Raw genomic sequence first — 20,578 nt, 5'->3', positions numbered from 1 at the left:
ATGTATCACAATTTCCTAATGCATACAAACCTTTGTACCTTGAACATTTTTCCCTTTCACTTCAGTCTTGAATGGTGTTTCACCAAAACTTTCTTAGAAATTTTCTTAGATTTCAAGGCTAGGGCTTCTTGGTGCGCTTTATGTGCTCTGTTAAATGCCAGCAAATTCAGCTCCTTCGTCGTCTTCTTTGCTATGATCTTTTGTGTCTTCACCTTTAACTTCTGTTTCTTCACCTCCACCTTCTGTTTTATGTCCTCAAGTTCCTCAGCATACCGTTTGTGTGCTGTTCTTATTTATTTATTTATTTATTAACCAGTGAAGGGGAGACAGGATCATGCAATTTGTCTTTTCTTTGAAAATGCTTCACTGCTGACTTCCCTGTTGCTTGCAAACCATACTTTACAGTCCTTGATGATGAATGATAATTCTGTACTTCAAGTGTGTACTTCTGTAAGTCATCCTCTTGTACGACATTTGTTATGAGGGTAGGAAGTGCCTTCATGTACTTCATGGCTCTGGAATTACCCCTCACAAGAGGGTCAAGTGCAGAAAGGTAGATCAATAGCTTGTTCTTGATGGGTAGTTTGTTCTTCAAGCACTTTGCTGTTGCTTTGTATGCACCCTGTACCCTTTGTAGAAAAGTAGCCTTCACCTCATGCTTCTTCTCTTGCATTAGTATTGCCTGGCACTTAGTAGGAAGAAACATACCATCAGGAGTGAGCAGGGATGCCTCATCCACAACATCTACATCAGATAACTTGCTATTTAGCAGCACCTTGGGCTTGACAAAGCAGGCAAAGAAGTTTCAGGTGACTTCTTCTATCTCATCATGCAGCTTGTGAATCTGTGTTTCTCTCTTCTGAAACATGAGTATGTAATTCTTCAAAAGGGGCAACACACCAGCATAGAAGTGAAGCGACAAGTCAAGTCAAAGTCCCTCTCATGCCAGAATCTTGCATGTGTATTACAGCGTGCCTTGCCAGATGGTAGTATGGTACAATTTTTATGATGGTCTTTGGTATGACCCAATCACGAGTAGAACTCGTGATCTCCCGGTTGAGAGGTGGACACGCTCACCACTAAGCCAACTCACGGTTAGTGATGCAACAGCGTTGTATCATTTCGTTTTTCAAACAGTTTCTGACATATATGCGGTTTCTTCTCTTCATTCTGATACAAGAGTACCGTCCACCTCCAATTGGACCCATTTCCAATTCCACTTGTCTCGACAACTTGTGTCAATAATTTTCACTTTTAATCTGTCCACACTCCACAAACTTTCTCTAGGATCCCATCCTTCGAAATGTCAATGTTTATTTCCTGAAAACCCGTCTGGAAAGTCACTAGATGTAGATTCAATACACAGAGTATTCCACTCCGTCCGTCCATGCAAAGCAATGTGCGCTGACATGAAATGTTATCCCTTTTTGGTGGAAGCATCGATGTGAATTTTAGAAATGCTGTCATTGGATGAACACTGCAACTTCCACCTAGCCCAGCCAATCACTGTCGGCCTTATTTGTAATGGCGGGTACTTACATGTTGCCAGATTTTTCACTCAATAAGTGTTGCCACATTGTTGAAAAACATGATAAAACACTGATATCGGGCGCAATTTCCAACTTTTCTTTCTTTCTTTCTTTTTTTTAATCGGTTCTAGGATGGGAAATTTGATTTTTTAAAAATCGGAAACATTAGTCTTTTGAGGAAAAATTGGAATTCTGATAAAAATCGGGAAAATATCATGCCTGTGTGTGTGTGTGTGTGTGTGTGTGTATATATATATATATATATGTGTGTGTATGTAATAACAAAATACAACACAAAGAAGCTGTTATAATCTCATTTACCTTTCGATGTCAAAGTTCACAGGGTCATTTTCAAAACCTTTAATCTCCTCAGAGAAGGGGTTTTCAGGTTGTCGCACCAAGTACATCAGAGAGATGTCTCTGTAAAACAGCAAAAGATACAGTTCAATCACAATTTCAGCTATCAGAATTTTTGCAGTGTGGATTCCTTATAGTTTCTAATGGATTCTGCACATTTTTATACTTCTTTGCAAATTATAATCTGGCCTTAGAAGAGGCTCATCTCATCATCTCCAGCCGCTTTATCCTTCTACAGGGTCGCAGGCGAGCTGGAGCCTATCCCAGCTGACTACGGGCGAAAGGCGGGGTACACCCTGGACAAGTCGCCAGGTCATCACAGGGCTGACACATAGACACAGACAACCATTCACACTCACATTCACACCTACGCTCAATTTAGAGTCACCAGTTAACCTAACCTGCATGTCTTTGGACTGTGGGGGAAACCGGAGCACCCGGAGGAAACCCACGCGGACACGGGGAGAACATGCAAACTCCACACAGAAAGGCCCTCGCCGGCCACGGGGCTCAAACCCGGACCTTCTTGCTGTGAGGCGACAGCGCTAACCACTACACCACCGTGCCGCCCTAGAAGAGGCTATAATATTATATTATAATATTGCTTGTATACTTTTTTTCCTTTACACATATCTCAGTGGGACAATGGCACTGGTACCTTTGGTGAGGTACCACAGGTGAAGGCACACTCACATCAACCCCCATTTAACCTCATGGTTTTCTGTTCATGGGAACAGGTTCCTAACCTCAGAAAGGCAAAGCACACAGACACTCAGCAAATCTGTGTTTACTTCATGGACACTAAAAATGTACAGCAAAGTTCACAGTGCAAATAACAGCAATTTTCATGTGACAATGATGCCTTCTTTTCAAGATGCACTGAATGTAAAAAAAAAAAAAAAGGTTGGAAGCTCAGAAGAACAGGGATGTGCTCTGTAAATCACTGTAAAGTCATTAAAACTCTATCCAGAGTCTACCCACCTAAATTTATGGGTCCTAACAAAATGCAATACCTAGAAGGATGCTTAGATAATGTGTTGATCAGCTTGTACTTGTCTTTAATATCTCAGTGTATCCCATGCCACTGCTAAAGGATATCATCTTACAAGGTTTCTTCCTCATGTCATCTCAGGCAGTTCTTCCTTGCCACTGTTGCCTTGGGTTTGCTCATTAGGGATAAATTTATGAGGGATAAATTTATTAGTTCATATGTTCTCATCTCATCTCATTGTCTCTAGCCGCTTTATCCTTTTCTACGGGGTCGCAGGCAAGCTGGAGCCTATCCCAGCTGACTATGGGCGAAAGGCGGGGTACACGTTTACTCCATCTGTTAGGACTAGGACTGTTTTGGCCTCTAGAGGCCGCTGTTATTTCCTTTTCATGTCGTGTTTATTTTGGCCTCTAGAGGCCGCCACTGTTCCTGTGTTTTGTGTTTGTGTTAATTGCCTAATTATCTTCACCTGTGTCCTTAATTAGTTTGTCTATTTATACCCCTGAGTTCAGTCCTCTTGTCACGGAGTCTTTGTGCTGTTATGTTTATCTCCAGTTTCCTTTGTACTGTGTTTTTTTTGATCTTCTTAGCTTTTGAATTTTTGCACTTTGCTTTTCTTTTGGATTATACTCTTTGTTTTTTTTTGTCTTTTGTTTTGCCCTGTATATAGTGTATATAGTTTAAATAAACCTTTTGATTCTTTTTCTACTTCCGCCTCACGCCTCTGCATTTGAGTCATCCCCCTGGTGGCCTAGTGGGGGTTTGCTGGATTATCACACCAACGAACCAGGTTCGAATCCCAGCAAAACCCTAACAGAAAGACTCCGACATGACCGACTCAGCAGAGGCTGCTTCAACTGTCTACCCGGCCAACCTTCAGGGAATTATGGCAGCTTTGACACGCTTCGGAGCGACCATGGACGCTCATGGACGTACGCTCACCAGCCAACGTGAGGCCCTCGCTCGCCACGAGGAACTGCTTCAGCAAATTGGGAAAACCCTGGCACAGCTGACATCTCTGCCTGCATCTCCTGCTCCTGATCCAGTTCCTGATCCAGCTCCCACTCCTGCTCCAGTGCCTCCTGCAATGCTGCCTTCTTCACCTCGCGAACCCAGCCTTCCTGCACCACAGAGGTATGACGGCAAGCACAGTGAGTGCCGAGAGTTCCTTACCCAGTGTCAACTCACCTTTGAGCTTCAGCCTACCACCTACACTACGGATCGCCGCAAGATTGCCTTTGTGATCACCTTATTAGCTGGTAAGGCGCGAGCCTGGGCTACTGCTATCTGGCAAAGACAGGGACCTGAGTGCTTTGATTTCCAGCTGTTTTCTGAAGAGATGCTTCGGGTCTTCGATCAGGCAGACATCAGTACCGACGCAGCCCGAAAGCTCATGTCCATCCGGCAAGGAGGAAGCGTCGCAGATTACGCCATCTCGTTCCGAACACTCGCAGCAGTAAGTGGATGGAACGAGACTGCCCTGGTGTCAGCCTTCCACCATGGTCTGTCTGTCCCCATCAAGGACGGTCTGGCCTCTATTGGATGCCCAAGTGACCTCGAAACCCTCATCTCACATGCTATTCGTCTGGACAACAGGATGAGAGAACGCCACCAAGCCTTGAGCCCCCCCAGCCTCCCTACCTCTACCTGGAGACCGTCTACCTCCTTCAGTGACTGTCCAGAACCCATGCAAGTGGGTCGTACTCGCCTCTCCGCATCTGAGAGGGAGCGCAGAAGGAGGGACAAGTGCTGCATCTACTGTGGCAAGCCTGGTCACTTCCGAGCATCATGTCCCGAACTCTTGGGAAAAGGACCGCCCCGTCCAGCCGAGGGAGGGTTGTGACGGGGCCTACCCTCTCTCCCGGACTCCCTGGCCAAGGAATCTACATCCCGGTCTCCATCTCCTGGGGTGAGTCTGTCCACTCTTGTCAAGCTTTGATAGACTCAGGGGCGGCTGGGAACTTTATGGATATTCACTTCGCCCAAAGCATCAATATTCCGACTGCACCTCTTGAAGTCCCTCTGTCTGTGTCTGCCCTCGATGGCCAAGCGTTAGGTGATGGAAGAGTCACTCAAGTTACTTCTCCAGTCTTCCTCCAGTCTCAAGGTCACAAGGAAGAAATATCCCTGCACCTGATTCCTTCACCTGAGTTCCCAGTTATTCTAGGCCTTCCTTGGCTTACTCGCCACAACCCTCGCATAGACTGGGTAACTAGCCAGGTTGTGGAATGGGGCCCTGCATGCCATGCCTCTTGTCTGCTCTCTAGCTCTCCTGTGTCTCCTGCCGAGCCCCCTGATCTCACCGAGTTATCTCAAGTTCCCACAGAGTACTGGGATCTCAAGGAGGTATTCAGCAAGAGCAGGGCCGCCGTTCTTCCTCCGCACCGGGCCTACGACTGTGCCATCGACTTGCTCCCTGGGACTACCCCTCCTCGTGGCAGACTGTTTTCCCTCTCTCAGCCAGAACGCAAGGCTATGGAGGAATACCTCAAAGATGCCCTGGTCTCTGGGTTTATTCGACCCTCCACTTCACCTGCTGGAGCCGGCTTCTTCTTTGTCGGCAAGAAGGATGGGGGGCTCCGACCATGTATTGATTACAGGGGCCTGAATAAGATCACTGTGCGCAACCGATATCCCCTTCCGCTGATGTCCACAGCTTTCGACCTGCTCCAAGGCGCCACCGTCTTCACCAAGTTGGACCTACGGAACGCATACCACCTCATCCGTATCCGACAGGGAGACGAGTGGAAGACTGCCTTTAACACCCCGTCTGGGCACTACGAATACCAGGTGATGCCCTTCGGACTCACCAACGCACCAGCTGTTTTTCAGGCCCTAATCAACGACGTCTTAAGGGACATGATTAACCTATACGTTTTTGTCTACCTCGACGACATCCTTATCTTTTCCAAGACCGTGCAGGAGCACCGCCACCATGTCCGCCAGGTTCTCCAGAGGCTGCTACAGAACAATCTGTTCGCCAAGGCCCAGAAATGCGAATTTCATGTTCCCGAGGTCTCCTTTCTGGGATTTATTGTACGGACAGGCCAACTCCAAATGGACCCTGCCAAGACCCTGGCCGTCCGGGATTGGCCTACTCCCAAGTCCGTTAAGGAGGTTCAGCGGTTCTTAGGATTCGCTAACTTCTACCGCAAGTTCATCAGGAACTTCAGTTCTGTGGCAGCACCCATGTCTGACCTCACCAAAGGGACAGGTGGATCTTATGGCTGGTCTCCTCAGGCAGAAAAGGCGTTCAAAGACCTCAAGGACCGCTTCTGCACGGCACCCATTCTGGTTCTCCCGGACACCTCCCAACCATTCATCGTGGAGGTGGACGCCTCGGACAGTGGTGTCGGCGCGGTGCTCTCTCAACGTTCGGAAGGAAAGCTGCACCCCTGCGCTTACTTCTCCCACCGCCTGAGTCCTGCTGAGTCCCGGTACGATGTGGGGGATCGAGAACTGCTAGCGGTCAAACTGGCCCTTGAGGAGTGGAGGCACTGGCTGGAGGGAGCACAACATCCATTCCTGGTTTGGACTGACCACAAGAACCTGGAGTACCTCCAGCAAGCCAAGAGACTGAACCCTCGACAGGCTAGGTGGGCCCTGTTTTTCAGTCGGTTTGACTTCACCCTCTCATACCGCCCCGGCTCCAAGAACACCAAACCTGACGCACTGTCCAGACTGTTCTCTGCCACTAACAGGGAGAATGAAGTCGGGCCTATTATCCCTGTGTCCCGGATTGTGGCCCCTGTCCGCTGGGGTATTGAGGAGGCTGTCCGACGAGCCCAACGCCAGGACCCCGGTCCTGGGACGGGGCCACCAGGCCTCTTGTACGTCCCACATCAAGCCCGGGCCAAGGTTCTCCAGTGGGGTCACTCTTCCCCTCTCACCGCCCACCCGGGAGCTCGGAGGACCCTGGACTTCCTGAAAAGACGCTTCTGGTGGCCTAACATGGAGAAGGAAGTAAGGTCATTTGTCCTGTCCTGTGAGGTTTGCACCAGAACCAAGAACCCACGACAGCGTCCCCAGGGTCTCCTGCATCCTCTGACCATTCCCCGGCGTCCCTGGTCCCACGTGGCAGTCGACTTTATCACGGGTCTCCCTGAGTCACAAGGTAACACGGTCATTTTGGTCTTAGTTGACAGATTCTCCAAGGCCTGCCGCTTCATACCACTGTGCAAACTCCCCTCTGCTCTTGAAACTGCGAAACTTTTGTTTAATCATGTCTTCCGAGTCTTTGGTCTTCCACAGGACATCGTCTCAGACCGAGGGCCCCAGTTCTCCTCCCGAGTGTGGCACGGGTTCTGCAAGGTCATCGGAGCCACTGCCAGCCTCTCCTCTGGGTTTCACCCACAGTCCAATGGTCAGACGGAGAGGCTCAACCAGGACCTGGAAACCACCCTGCGAGGCCTGGCTATGGATAACCCGACATCGTGGAGCACCTGGCTGCCATGGGCGGAGTACGCCCACAACACCCTGCAGTCATCGGCCACCAAGCTGTCGCCATTCCAGTGCCAATTCGGGTTCCAGCCACCTCTGTTCCCGGACCAGGAGGAGGACGCGGGGGTGCCCTCGGTCAACCAATATGTGAGACGGTGTCGCAAGACCTGGAGCAAGGTCAGGAAGACCCTCATACAGACCTCCAGAACCAACCAGACTCAGGCCAACCGCCATAGAAGACCTGCACACGCTTTCCGCCCTGGGCAGCGTGTTTGGCTGTCCACTAAGGACCTTCCACTGCGGGTGGAGAACCGCAAGCTTGCTCCTCGCTACATTGGCCCCTTCAAGGTGGTGCGCAGGGTGAACCCTGTCTCCTACCGGCTCCAGTTGCCCCGGACTCTGAGGATCAACCCCACTTTCCATGTTTCCCTGTTACGGCCCGTACTGACGTCTACGTATGCCCCTGCCCCTAGGAACCCCCCACCCCCCCGCATCTTCCAGGGGCAGACTGTGTTCACTGTGAATCGCCTGCTTGACTCCCGCCGGGTCCGCGGCGGGTTGCAATATCTGGTGGACTGGGAGGGCTATGGTCCTGAGGAGCGCTGCTGGGTTCCTGCTCGGGATGTCCTTGATAAAGAACTATGTCGGGACTTCCATTCGGCCCATCCGGATCGCCCTGGGAACGTCAGGAGACGCTCCTAGAGGGGGGGGTCCTGTTAGGACTAGGACTGTTTTGGCCTCTAGAGGCCGCTGTTATTTCCTTTTCATGTCGTGTTTATTTTGGCCTCTAGAGGCCGCCACTGTTCCTGTGTTTTGTGTTTGTGTTAATTGCCTAATTATCTTCACCTGTGTCCTTAATTAGTTTGTCTATTTATACCCCTGAGTTCAGTCCTCTTGTCACGGAGTCTTTGTGCTGTTATGTTTATCTCCAGTTTCCTTTGTACTGTGTTTTTTTTGATCTTCTTAGCTTTTGAATTTTTGCACTTTGCTTTTCTTTTGGATTATACTCTTTGTTTTTTTTTGTCTTTTGTTTTGCCCTGTATATAGTGTATATAGTTTAAATAAACCTTTTGATTCTTTTTCTACTTCCGCCTCACGCCTCTGCATTTGAGTCATCCCCCTGGTGGCCTAGTGGGGGTTTGCTGGATTATCACACCAACGAACCAGGTTCGAATCCCAGCAAAACCCTAACACCATCGCCACAGGGCTTTCTTTTTCCTTTCCTAATGAAGCGCCTTGCACAGTAAGGTAAGACAAATGATGTCATGCCCCCATTGTGTTGTCTCTCTGGACCTCCAGATCTGACGCCAAGTGGTGCACGGAAGTGCCACAGACCTGACGGGTATGGAAGTTGCCCCGCAGTGACAACTGACTTGCCAAGTGATGCCATCCATTGGCCATTTGAGTGGCTCTTCCACATGCCATGTGGTGGTGCGCCATTGACCCTGTTGGGTTCATTTGCAACATTGCACCGAAAAGCGCCCTGCTGCCAGTGCCTTATTGGTGATGTACTATTGAACCCATAGCTGGAACCCAGGCAGGTGCTACCACTCCGGGTTAGAGCCGACCTGGGAGCAATGGTGATTAAGAGGTAACTCCACTTTCCCCAATACTCAAGTTCTCCTGGACCTGAGACTCACCACCGGTTGCAGTTTAAAGTCATACCCAGGACTAAGCATGATAGTATAATGCATTATGGATAGAAATGGAGAATAGCATAGGACAGAGTAGGATAACTTAGGGAAGAATAGAATAGGACAAGTTAGTATATATTCAGATAGAACATAGAGAATAGAATGCATGTGCACAGAACAGAAGAGAACATGACAAAAAATAATATAGAATAGGATAATCATTAGGACAATATAATAGGATATATTATAAGAGAACAGAAGGGAATATGATCGAATAGAAAGCATTTTGAAGACATAGAAACGAATATGACATATGAATATGCTACACGACCGTAGGCAAGTCTCAAGCACGGTTTTGCCAAATTTTTTGCCACAAACCGCCTGTAGTAGCACGTACGGTGGGTTGTGAGTGAGGCTTTACCTGCAACTGCAACCATATCTGGAACCTGACAAAAGCCTTGTCACTGAGGTTAGTTTTATTTGTCTATCCACAAGTTCTTCAACACTTATTTATTACATTATTACTTATTAATTATAACCAGGCTATTCTGTAGCATTCCCCTTGACAAAAGCATTCCCCAAATGTCTGTTCTTTCTTTGATAGTCCATCTCACTGTGTGTGTGTGTGTTTGTTTTTTACCTGAGTACGTCCTTTGGCTTCTCATCACGGAGGGATCTGCGACAGAGCTTTAGCTCACTTCCAGGATATGGGTATTCCCGCATTTCCATTTGATCACAATAGATCCGAAGAGGCTTAAGCTCTGCTCTAAGCTTCAACAGTTGTTCTGTAATACAGTAACAGGTTCATAACTTTTATTGATTTTATTAATGCTTGATTAGCAGACCAACCACATTACATCATATACTGAAGGTATTTGATACCATATGAAGCAGGCTAATTTATTTCTTCCATACAATCAGGAAAGGTCACACACTTTCCATAGGCAGCCACAGATTATGAGCCATTTGAGTCAGTTTCAGGAAACAACAACATGTAAATTATAGAACTTGAATACTGAGAAACCTGGCCACAAATGCTGCAAATTTAATTACTCTATATTATAAAACTGTAATGCAGAAGTATACCTCAGCCAAGTCATAGGCAAAGACCTGGGGGTTAAAAGTCATGGTCAATACATTTCTTTATTTAGAACTTATTTATAAATTCTGCTCAAACTTATTAATAATCAGCAGGAAATTACAAGACTGTGCTGAACTTGAAATATTGTCTGAGAGCATCTCTGCCATCTTGCAGTCACAATTCACCTGCCACAGTATCCACAGACTTGTTGGAGGGACCGCAGTACAGGATGGCATGCTTCTTTTCTTTTTTCTCATTTAGAGATGCATCTTGTACCAGTCTTGGTGCCTGATTTGGACATTCCGCTTCAAGATCGTTGTTCTTCATGTAGAAGTGGTATGTAATATAAACCCCAACCACAGTTTTCCCAGTACCTATTGAATGGATAAATTTATAAAAGCCCCAAGAGTGAGACTTTAATATTGACCTCAAACAAGATTGTAGATTTTGTCAAGTTCTTCTACAACCCCGATTCCAAAAAAGTTGGGACAAAGTACAAATTGTAAATAAAAATGGAATGCAATAATTTACAAATCTCAAAAACTGATATTGTATTCACAGTAGAACATAGACAACATATCAAATGTCGAAAGTGAGACATTTTGAAATTTCATGCCAAATATTGGCTCATTTGAAATTTCATGACAGCAACACATCTCAAAAAAGTTGGGACAGGGGCAATAAGAGGCTGGAAAAGTTAAAGGTACAAAAAAGGAACAGCTGGAGGACCAAATTGCAACTCATTAGGTCAATTGGCAATAGGTCATTAACATGACTGGGTATAAAAAGAGCATCTTGGAGTGGCAGCGGCTCTCAGAAGTAAAGATGGGAAGAGGATCACCAATCCCCCTAATTCTGCGCCGACAAATAGTGGAGCAATATCAGAAAGGAGTTCAACAGTGTAAAATTGCAAAGAGTTTGAACATATCATCATCTACAGTGCATAATATCATCAAAAGATTCAGAGAATCTGGAAGAATCTCTGTGCGTAAGGGTCAAGGCCGGAAAACCATACTGGGTGCCCGTGATCTTCGGGCCCTTAGACGGCACTGCATCACATACAGGCATGCTTCTGTATTGGAAATCACAAAATGGGCTCAGGAATATTTCCAGAGAACATTATCTGTGAACACAATTCACCGTGCCATCCGCCGTTGCCAGCTAAAACTCTATAGTTCAAAGAAGAAGCCGTATCTAAACATGATCCAGAAGCGCAGACGTCTTCTCTGGGACACGGCTCATTTAAAATGGACTGTGGCAAAGTGGAAAACTGTTCTGTGGTCAGACGAATCAAAATTTGAAGTTTTTTATGGAAATCAGGGACGCCGTGTCATTCAGACTAAAGAGGAGAAGGACGACCCGAGTTGCTATCAGCGCTCAGTTCAGAAGCCTGCATCTCTGATGGTATGGGGTTGCATTAGTGCGTGTGGCATGGGCAGCTTACACATCTGGAAAGACACCATCAATGCTGAAAGGTATATCCAGGTTCTAGAGCAACATATGCTCCCATCCAGACGACGTCTCTTTCAGGGAAGACCTTGCATTTTCCAACATGACAATGCCAAACCACATACTGCATCAATTACAGCATCATGGCTGCGTAGAAGAAGGGTCCGGGTACTGAACTGGCCAGCCTGCAGTCCAGATCTTTCACCCATAGAAAACATTTGGCGCATCATAAAATGGAAGATACGACAAAAAAGACCTAAGACAGTTGAGCAACTAGAATCCTACATTAGACAAGAATGGGTTAACATTCCTATCCCTAAACTTGAGCAACTTGTCTCCTCAGTCCCCAGACGTTTACAGACTGTTGTAAAGAGAAAAGGGGATGTCTCACAGTGGGAAACATGGCCTTGTCCCAACTTTTTTGAGATGTGTTGTCTCATCTCATCTCATTATCTCTAGCCGCTTTATCCTTCTACAGGGTCGCAGGCAAGCTGGAGCCTATCCCAGCTGACTACGGGTGAAAGGCGGGGTTCACCCTGGACAAGTCGCCAGGTCATCACAGGGCTGACACACAGACACAGACAACCATTCACACTCACATTCACACCTACGCTCAATTTAGAGTCACCAGTTAACCTAACCTGCATGTCTTTGGACTGTGGGGGAAACCGGAGCACCCGGAGGAAACCCACGCGGACACGGGGAGAACATGCAAACTCCGCACAGAAAGGCCCTCGCCGGCCACGGGGCTCGAACCCAGGACCTTCTTGCTGTGAGGCGACAGCGCTAACCACTACACCACCGTGCCGCCCTGAGATGTGTTGTTGTCATGAAATTTAAAATCACCTAATTTTTCTCTTTAAATGATACATTTTCTCAGTTTAAACATTTGATATGTCATCTATGTTCTATTCTGAATAAAATATGGAATTTTGAAACTTCCACATCATTGCATTCCGTTTTTATTTACAATTTGCACTTTGTCCCAACTTTTTTGGAATCGGGGTTGTATTACCAAAGTGTACCTGGTGGTCCTTGGATCACAGTAAAAGGATTTTTCAAAGCCTCCTGCACAGCCATTTTCTGACTTTCATTCAACGGTGGCAGGTTCAGATTGTTATCCATGTGCTTATCTACTGAATATAGCTCTTCAAGTTCACCTAGTAAAAAAATTGGAACATAAGTCTAGTGTTTTAAATGATTTCAAGTGTACAAAGTAGTGGTATTTAAAATATATCAGCAGGTATTTTTGTTTAAAAAATAATAATAAGAGGCATGTAAAGAAAAACAAGATTTAGTTAAGATAAAGCTTACTGGAAGCATCGAAAACTGTCCCAGTTGCAATGTGCTTCACCAGGTCATTAGCTCTTTTTATGTTTTTTATAGCATGTTCATATTGCCTGAAAATTAAATCAATAATCAAGCATACAATATATTATTCACACTTGAATAATACTTACAGAACAAATTACAGTTTATTTTATCATCAAGTGCATATTGTGCAAAAGGTCGTAAGATTTTGAGATAATTTATCACATACACGTATGGAATTTTCTTTGGAATGACTTCTACAGTGAACTTTGTTTCCTTTTTAACTTCAGGTGGACCATTTGTCATATTTTGGTGGTTTATTCGAAAATGTTGATGATTGGTGATTTTTTATTTGTCTTCTTTTCCTTTTCTTGCTTTTGTGCTTGAGATTTTATAGGTACACCATGTGCAACCCATGTAAAGGGCAGTGTGTTCTGCAAATCAGAAAGACCAGATCCATTGCTCTGTGTTGCTTCTGTCTCTTCTTCTTTTTCAGCACATTGATCTCTCAATCTGATGCACAGGTAGCAGTTTGTTAGATCAAATTCCAGAGACCAGTCTTTGGTCTGTGTTTGTGTTATTGTAAAGAAACCTTTGAGAGACTTCCCTGTGACTCCTGTCCATGTTATACGCACATCTTCAAGAATCACACTATTATTTTCTTCCACAGCATTGTAAGCAGTGTCCATTTGACAGAGTTTTCCCCAAATGTCCTGGTACTCCTTATAATTCCAGTACCATGTTTTTGATGCATGACATTCTGTGCCATCTGTGAAACACTTGATTGGGTTTCTTGCATGCTCCAAACAGACCTCAAAGGACGAGGTGACAGTGAGGAGATTTACTACAGGCATTGTTGCCCCGTGGATTACGTCTGTGCCAAGCTGCACTTGTAGCACTTCTTCCAACTTGAGTTTCATATTCCACTCTTTAAAATGGTCCTGCCCATTTGGACAAGAATTTGACATTTCCGTAGATTTTATATGATCTTCTTCTGCATCTTGAAGGCACTCACTGACCTTAACCCAGTCTTCAACTTTAACTGCAGATATAATTTCGATCCAATTTTTAAGTGAGATTGGGATTACGTTTTTGTTACTCTCTGACTTCGGCTGATGCTTGCTAGTGTTACTAAATGAATACACTCTTCTTTTCCAGTTGAGAGTGCAGGAATTGCCTTGATTGTTGTACGTTGGCTGCTCAACTACTTTTAGGTTTCTGTACTCGATCATCAGCCTTGGCATACTGTCAAGAGGAATTGAGATATCAAATGTGTATTCTTTTGGAGAAATCTGGGTCACTACTGCCAGTTTGGTCACATCTCTAGAGCTAGATTTAGTGGCATTGACGAATCTTAATGACTCAAATTCAAAGTCCTCAATACAATCACATTTGTCACAGACCTGATCAATTTCATCCTTTGTGTAAACCATATTCAGTTGTTGCTTTTCAGAGAGCATGCTATGGAGAAGCCTCTGAAGAATTAGGTCTAGATAGCGTCTCATAGGGGATGATGCCCATGTATACGCGTTGAGTTGCAAGTCGTAATGTCCTAATTTTGAGCGCAAGCTGGAGCATGATCTCAGGATGACAGCTTTGTTTTGAATTTCCTTGAATTCATTTGCCATGCGACATAGTGTAGGATGGATTTCATCTGATATAATAAGATGAAGCAGCTTGTGGTTATCTCTTTTCTGTGCCAAAGCTTTCATTTGTTTGAACACTGGTGTAAAGACATGAATGGATGGCACTTCGGCTTTGGTTTTTTCAAATTCTACCCCTGCAACTTCACAGATTTGTGAGAGATAAGGAGATAAGGGCAGTAAGATAGAGTATTTTGTTTTAAACTGATCGAGCTGTCCAGGATCTGGCTTGAAGTGGCATCTTAGTGGGGTGAGATCTCTTGTTAGGTCTTTGGAGATGAGTTCTTCAGCCACTGCATTGTTGTAGAAATTCATTAGCTCTTCCACCATGCAGTGGGCCCTACTGTCTCCTTTTCTTTGTCCACTGCTCCAGCTCCCCTCCATCCTGAACTTTCTAAGTACCTTGGTAAAGCAATAGGCCACAGCAACACAGTCATCTACACTGGAAAAATTTAGAGGTGCCTCAGTATCATCCAAACAACGGTCTTTTATTATCTTATCTACATCGTCATATGATAGCTTTTTATTAGATCTGATGGAGGAAAGAGTAAAAGAGGTGGACTCTATCATGTTTGTGGCCTTGTTAATCATTATTACCAAGGATATGGCTTTTCGGTCCTCATCAGGGATTAAACTCAAGTTTTTCAAGCTCATGTCTCTGGAAAGCATGAACTTTGGCTCGACGTTTACTTCATGGGTAGGGTAAATTGTCCTACCTTGCTCCTTTGCAAATCTATCCTCTGCACTGTCTTTCCTGATATAACTTGCTACATCAGTAATGTGAATAGCTATCATATACTGTTCTCCCTTGTCAGCCAGACTAAAGGCATCATCCAAGTCTTCCGCCTTACTGTCATCTATGGTAAAAGTTTCGTCATTGCAGAAATTCTCTCTTTTTTCATCTTCTTTTTGGTCACATTCTTGTTGAAAAGGGGGAGGAGTACCTTTAATGCCACATTCTAGTTTCAGAAATTCTTCAAAATACTCTTCCCTTGAGATAACTTTCGTAACCGTTCCAAGAGGATACCTATGATTCTTTTCCCATTTCAGCACCTTGACAACTAATAGTTGATCCTCAACTATGTCTACACATTTCTCAGTGAGCCAGTATCCACTCTGGGGATTGAGCTTTTGTATTTTTATTTTGTTCTCTTTTGTAAGGATGTTTATCTTGGTCATGTTGTCCTTGATAGGCGTAACTAGTCGTTTACGTCCTTCCATCCGACAGACAATGGTGCAACTTTCTTCAGATCTATGGAGCAGTCCTACTACCTTCCCTTTCAATGATTCATCTCGATGTGGCTGAAGTTCTGTGCTCAGTATCTGAACACAAACCACATCACCAGGAAAAGATCTGCCCACATCATCTGTTCCACTGATGCGGATGCTAGAGTTTAGATCATTGAGAGGTTTGGCATATGCCAGATCATGTTTCTCCATTTTAAGTTTACAGCGTTTAAACTCATGAGGTTTGGTAGTCAACATTTCTTCCAGTTCCTCCTGACTGTGTTCTTGGTCAAACAGGGATTCCCACTGGAAATCTCGGCTTGAGTATTTAAAAAGGGCATTGTGGATTTCTAAGGCTTCCTCACGAGCTGTTCTGGTACCAGAAGAGACATTCTCCATTTCTGACTTTGATTTTGAGGATTTCATTTTATTCTTGCCCCCCATACTTTATCCTGGAAACACACACACACACACACACACACACACACACACAAAAAAAAAAAAAAAAAATCAGATATTTGTAGTCTACCACCAAATATATAAAATGTTAATTCAAAAGTTTGTTATGTAACATATAGCAGGAAATGTTTATGGATTTTATTTACAACTGGTCCTGAGAGTTTATATAGAGCACAAAGAAATCAAATCCATGACACTGGGCTAGCAATACCATTTATATAGTGCTGAAGGTGCTACCATTAAACCTTGAAGGACTGGGCTGTGTGCTCGGTGCATGCGATTAAATTTGGCAGTCAAATACATGTCCACAGGACACACTGCCAAATGCAAATAATGATGAAAACAACAATAAGAAAATTTGTGAAAAAAGATAATAATAATAATAATAATAATAATTTCAATAGCACCTTTCAATATCCTAAGGTTGCTTTACAAGTGGGGAAGAAAGAAAAAAAGACAAAGCAGTAAGAGAGGATGAGATACACCAATCAGCCATAACATTAAACCCACTGAGAGGTGAAGTGAATAACGCTGATTATCTCATTACGAGGTCACCTGTCGAGGGGCGGGGTTTATTAGGCAGCAAGAGAACAGTCAGTTCTTGAAGTTGATGTGTTGGAAGCAGGAAAAATGGGTGAGTGTAAGGATCTGAGCTGCTTTGACAAGGGCCAAATTGTGATGGTGAGATGACTGGGTCTGAGCATCTCCAAAATGGCACATCTTGTAGGGTGTTCCCAGTATGCAGTGGTTAGTACCGAACAAAAGTGGTCCAAGGAACTGGCGACAGGGTCATGGGTGTTGAAGGCTCATTGATTCGCATGGGTCCCAAAGCCTGGCACATACGGTCCAATCCCACAGAAGAGCTACTATAGCAGAAACTACTGAAAAAGTTAATGCTGGCTAAAACAGAAAGGTGTCAGCATTAACCTTTGTTCAGTACTAACCACTGCATACTGGGAACACCCTACAAGATGTGCCATTTTGGAGATGCTCAGACCCAGTCATCTCACCATCACAATTTGGCCCTTGTCAAAGCAGCTCAGATCCTTACACTCACCCATTTTTCCTGCTTCCAACACATCAACTTCAAGAACTGACTGTTCTCTTGCTGCCTAATAAACCCCGCCCCTCGACAGGTGACCTCGTAATGAGATAATCAGCGTTATTCACTTCACCTCTCAGTGGGTTTAATGTTATGGCTGATTGGTGTATCTCATCCTCTCTTACTGCTTTGTCTTTTTTTCTTTCTTCCCCACTTGTAAAGCAACCTTAGGATATTGAAAGGTGCTATTGAAATTATTATTATTATTATTATTATTATTATTATTATTATTATCTTTTTTCACAAATTTTCTTAAGCTAATAAATCATGGAAGAGAAAAGTCTTCAGTTTAGATTTGAAAACACTTAGTGAACCACTGTTACGGACAGTTGTCAAAAAGTGTCAAGCAAAAAGTAATTACAGAGTGAAATTAGTGTTTTATCCTGAGCTAATGTAATTTAGTCTTGCAAATACTGTACAATATAATGTTCTGTACTTACTACCTCTCTACAACAAATTACTTACACTTATTAACAACACAAAACATCTATTATTAACCCATTATCTTATTTCCAGTGAAAAGAAAAAAGCATAAAGTTTTATTCATGACAGCGGATAAACAGGAAAGCTTTAAGTCAAGTCTGTTTATTTGTATGGCGCTTTTAACAGTAGACATTGTCACAAAACAGCTTAACAGAAAAATAAAGACTTTAAACATATGAGCTAATAAATTTATCCCTCACTTTACTCACCTGTGTGAGTGTTGGGCTCTTAAATACACAGCAACTCATTCAGGATGAAATACTTAGAAGATATCACTCCTCTCTCTAATAAGGTGAACATGATTTAACAATTTCAGTCCATGTGGTAGGGCTGGATTCAGAGCTGGTGACCTAATTTCAAAGCTATGTCAATATTTACGTAGAATTGAGTTACGCAGCTGTTTAACTTGATTTTTGGGCGGCCTATTCAGGTGGGTAAAGTTGCTGAATGTGGACCACGCCTCTGAGTTGCCAGATGTTTCTTTAGGAGCAGTGACGGAGACGGATTTTCTCTTCTATAGCATCTAGAGTACCGGCTTTCGATACAAGCATTTGGAGGACTAGAAAATATGGACTGTAGAAGGCTGTTTTATTTGCTCTCAAATGTAATATGACATAAAAGCATGAGATAATTCAACATTAAAAAAGATGTACAGTGAGTCCCTGAAAAACTTTTAATTTAAAAATATTGCTTCCAATCTCATTATTCATCAGCACGTGTTAAGTGCATGGTTCACTGATGTAATGAAGGAGAAAGCTTGTTATGGTATGGTGTGATTTCATTCATGATTAAACATACACTACCGTTCAAAAGTTTGGGGTCACCCAGACAATTTTGTGTTTTCCATGAAAAGTCACACTTTTATTTCCCACCATAAGTTGTAAAATGAATAGAAAATCTAATCGAGACATTTTTCTGGCCATTTTGAGCATTTAATCGACCCCACAAATGTGATGCTCCAGAAACTCAATCTGCTCAAAGGAAGGTCAGTTTTATAGCTTCTCTAAAGAGCTCAACTGTTTTCAGCTGTGCTAACATGATTGTACAAGGGTTTTCTAATCATCCATTAGCCTTCTGAGGCAATGAGCAAACACATTGTACCATTAGAACACTGGAGTGAGAGTTGCTGGAAATGGGCCTCTATACACCTATGGAGATACTGCACCAAAAACCACACATTTGCAGCTAGAATAGTCATTTACCACATTAGCAATGTATAGAGTGTATTTCTGATTAGTTTAACCCTCATCCTACCATGCTATTTTACACCTTAATCTTACCATGTGGGGTCCGTTTGGACCCCAATACTTTTCTTTAAAATTAAAGCTTATAAAGACAAAATCACCAGATAAGTTTTGTTCAGAACATCTTGTATTAATAACAGCAATACACTAAAGGGCCCAAGGCATAAAGAACACGCTTAACCTTCATCCTACCAGCCAATTTTACATACACAAACTACCAGGCGGGGCCCGTATGGACCCCAGGAGGGAATACCTTGAAATCAATGCAGTAAGAACCAATTCAATGCAGCAAACAGACATAACTTTACTGAAGAACAAAATCCACTATGGCTGAATATCAATGATGTATTATAAATGCAATAACATTGCAATAATATTGCAATAACTAGCATACATGTAGCAAATTATAGCGCCACAAAAAAAATTGGCATTATATACATGATTTTTGCAGCTCATGCAGCTGTAAAACATTCTGGATTACAACTTAGGTCTTTTCTTACAGAATTTAAAACAAAAAAGTAATTGTAAAATAATTTAGGGCTTTTGTTTTGCAGCCTGTGCTTATTGCAGCAGTGGGGTCCACACGGACTCCAAGAAGGAATGCCTTGGTAGTTTCATTATGGAACATAAAAGAAATAAAAGAAGTTAACTTTCAGTGTGCTATTCAATTATAAAATGAAAGGCAGATAAACTTTACTCTGGGGTCCGGTTGGACCCCAGTAACAAATTAATTATACCTTCACAATGCAAAAAGCTGATCTTCCGGTGCTTTAGTGTTTTAATTAAGACATAAATTCCGACAAATTCATAAAACGGTGAGGCAGTATGTCACATATTTTTAAAATGGCAAACAAACATATAGGTGCGGGGTCCAGATGGACCCCACTTGGTAGGATGAAGGTTAAAGTGATCTTCATTGAAAAGAACAGTGCTTTTCTTTCAAAAATAAGGACATTTCAAAGTGACCCCAAACTTTTGAACGGTAGTGTATTTACATCTGGAATTTGGATGTCACACTCATGAGGAACGCTGGATTTTCAGAAAGACAACACTGTTTTAATATGAACCTTCACCTAGATTGGTTTACATTAGGAATGTAGGCGTGTATTCATGTGTTCACTGTATTCAGGGAAACACTTGTAATCATCTTTCAGGAAACGAAACTTAACAAGGTGTATTTACGCTGTAGGAAATGCTTGGACCAGAAATCCCAGTCACATAGAACACTGCCAACGATGCAGATTATGAGATTATTTTGTGGTCATGCTATTGGTATCAAGTTAGAATCTTCTTTTACACAATTGTCAGTTGTCATAAGACTTGATCTCTGTTTGCATGTGCATTACAGGAAAAAGGAAATGCTTCTGCTTAGTGGCCACACACTGATTTACAAGAAATATCACAAGATGTTCATTCTTATTGATCTGACATGGTGTACGAGTGCATACCACACTGTCATCAGTCCCCATTGTGGTATGCACTCACAATACACTCGTGACATTTTTTTGGTGCAGCAGTCCCACTTTTAGCAGAGATAAAGGAGCTCATAGGTTGTTAAATTATAACTTACGTATTTTACACATTTCCTTTCCCCTTTCCACAAATCATCTGCCCCTTCTCTATTACAT

At 43.6% G+C, this 20,578-nt stretch overlaps 1 protein-coding gene across 1 annotated transcript in view; it reads right to left on the bottom strand.

Moving 5' to 3' along the window:
- LOC132899756 (helicase with zinc finger domain 2-like) overlaps window positions 1–18,012 on the bottom strand; it is a 49,252-nt gene extending 31,240 nt beyond the window's left edge. The window contains 8 exon segments of the mRNA XM_060941880.1: window positions 1,851–1,949; window positions 9,592–9,736; window positions 10,218–10,406; window positions 12,507–12,641; window positions 12,796–12,881; window positions 13,022–13,121; window positions 13,124–16,114; window positions 17,916–18,012. Coding sequence (XP_060797863.1) covers window positions 1,851–1,949; window positions 9,592–9,736; window positions 10,218–10,406; window positions 12,507–12,641; window positions 12,796–12,881; window positions 13,022–13,121; window positions 13,124–16,106 — 3,737 coding nt within the window. The 5' untranslated portion in view covers window positions 16,107–16,114; window positions 17,916–18,012.
- Window positions 18,013–20,578: the final 2,566 nt, after the last annotated feature.

Source organism: Neoarius graeffei, chromosome 15, assembly GCF_027579695.1.
Source record: "Neoarius graeffei isolate fNeoGra1 chromosome 15, fNeoGra1.pri, whole genome shotgun sequence".
Lineage (NCBI taxonomy): Eukaryota > Metazoa > Chordata > Actinopteri > Siluriformes > Ariidae > Neoarius > Neoarius graeffei.
This window is presented reverse-complemented; position numbering and strand designations above follow the sequence as displayed.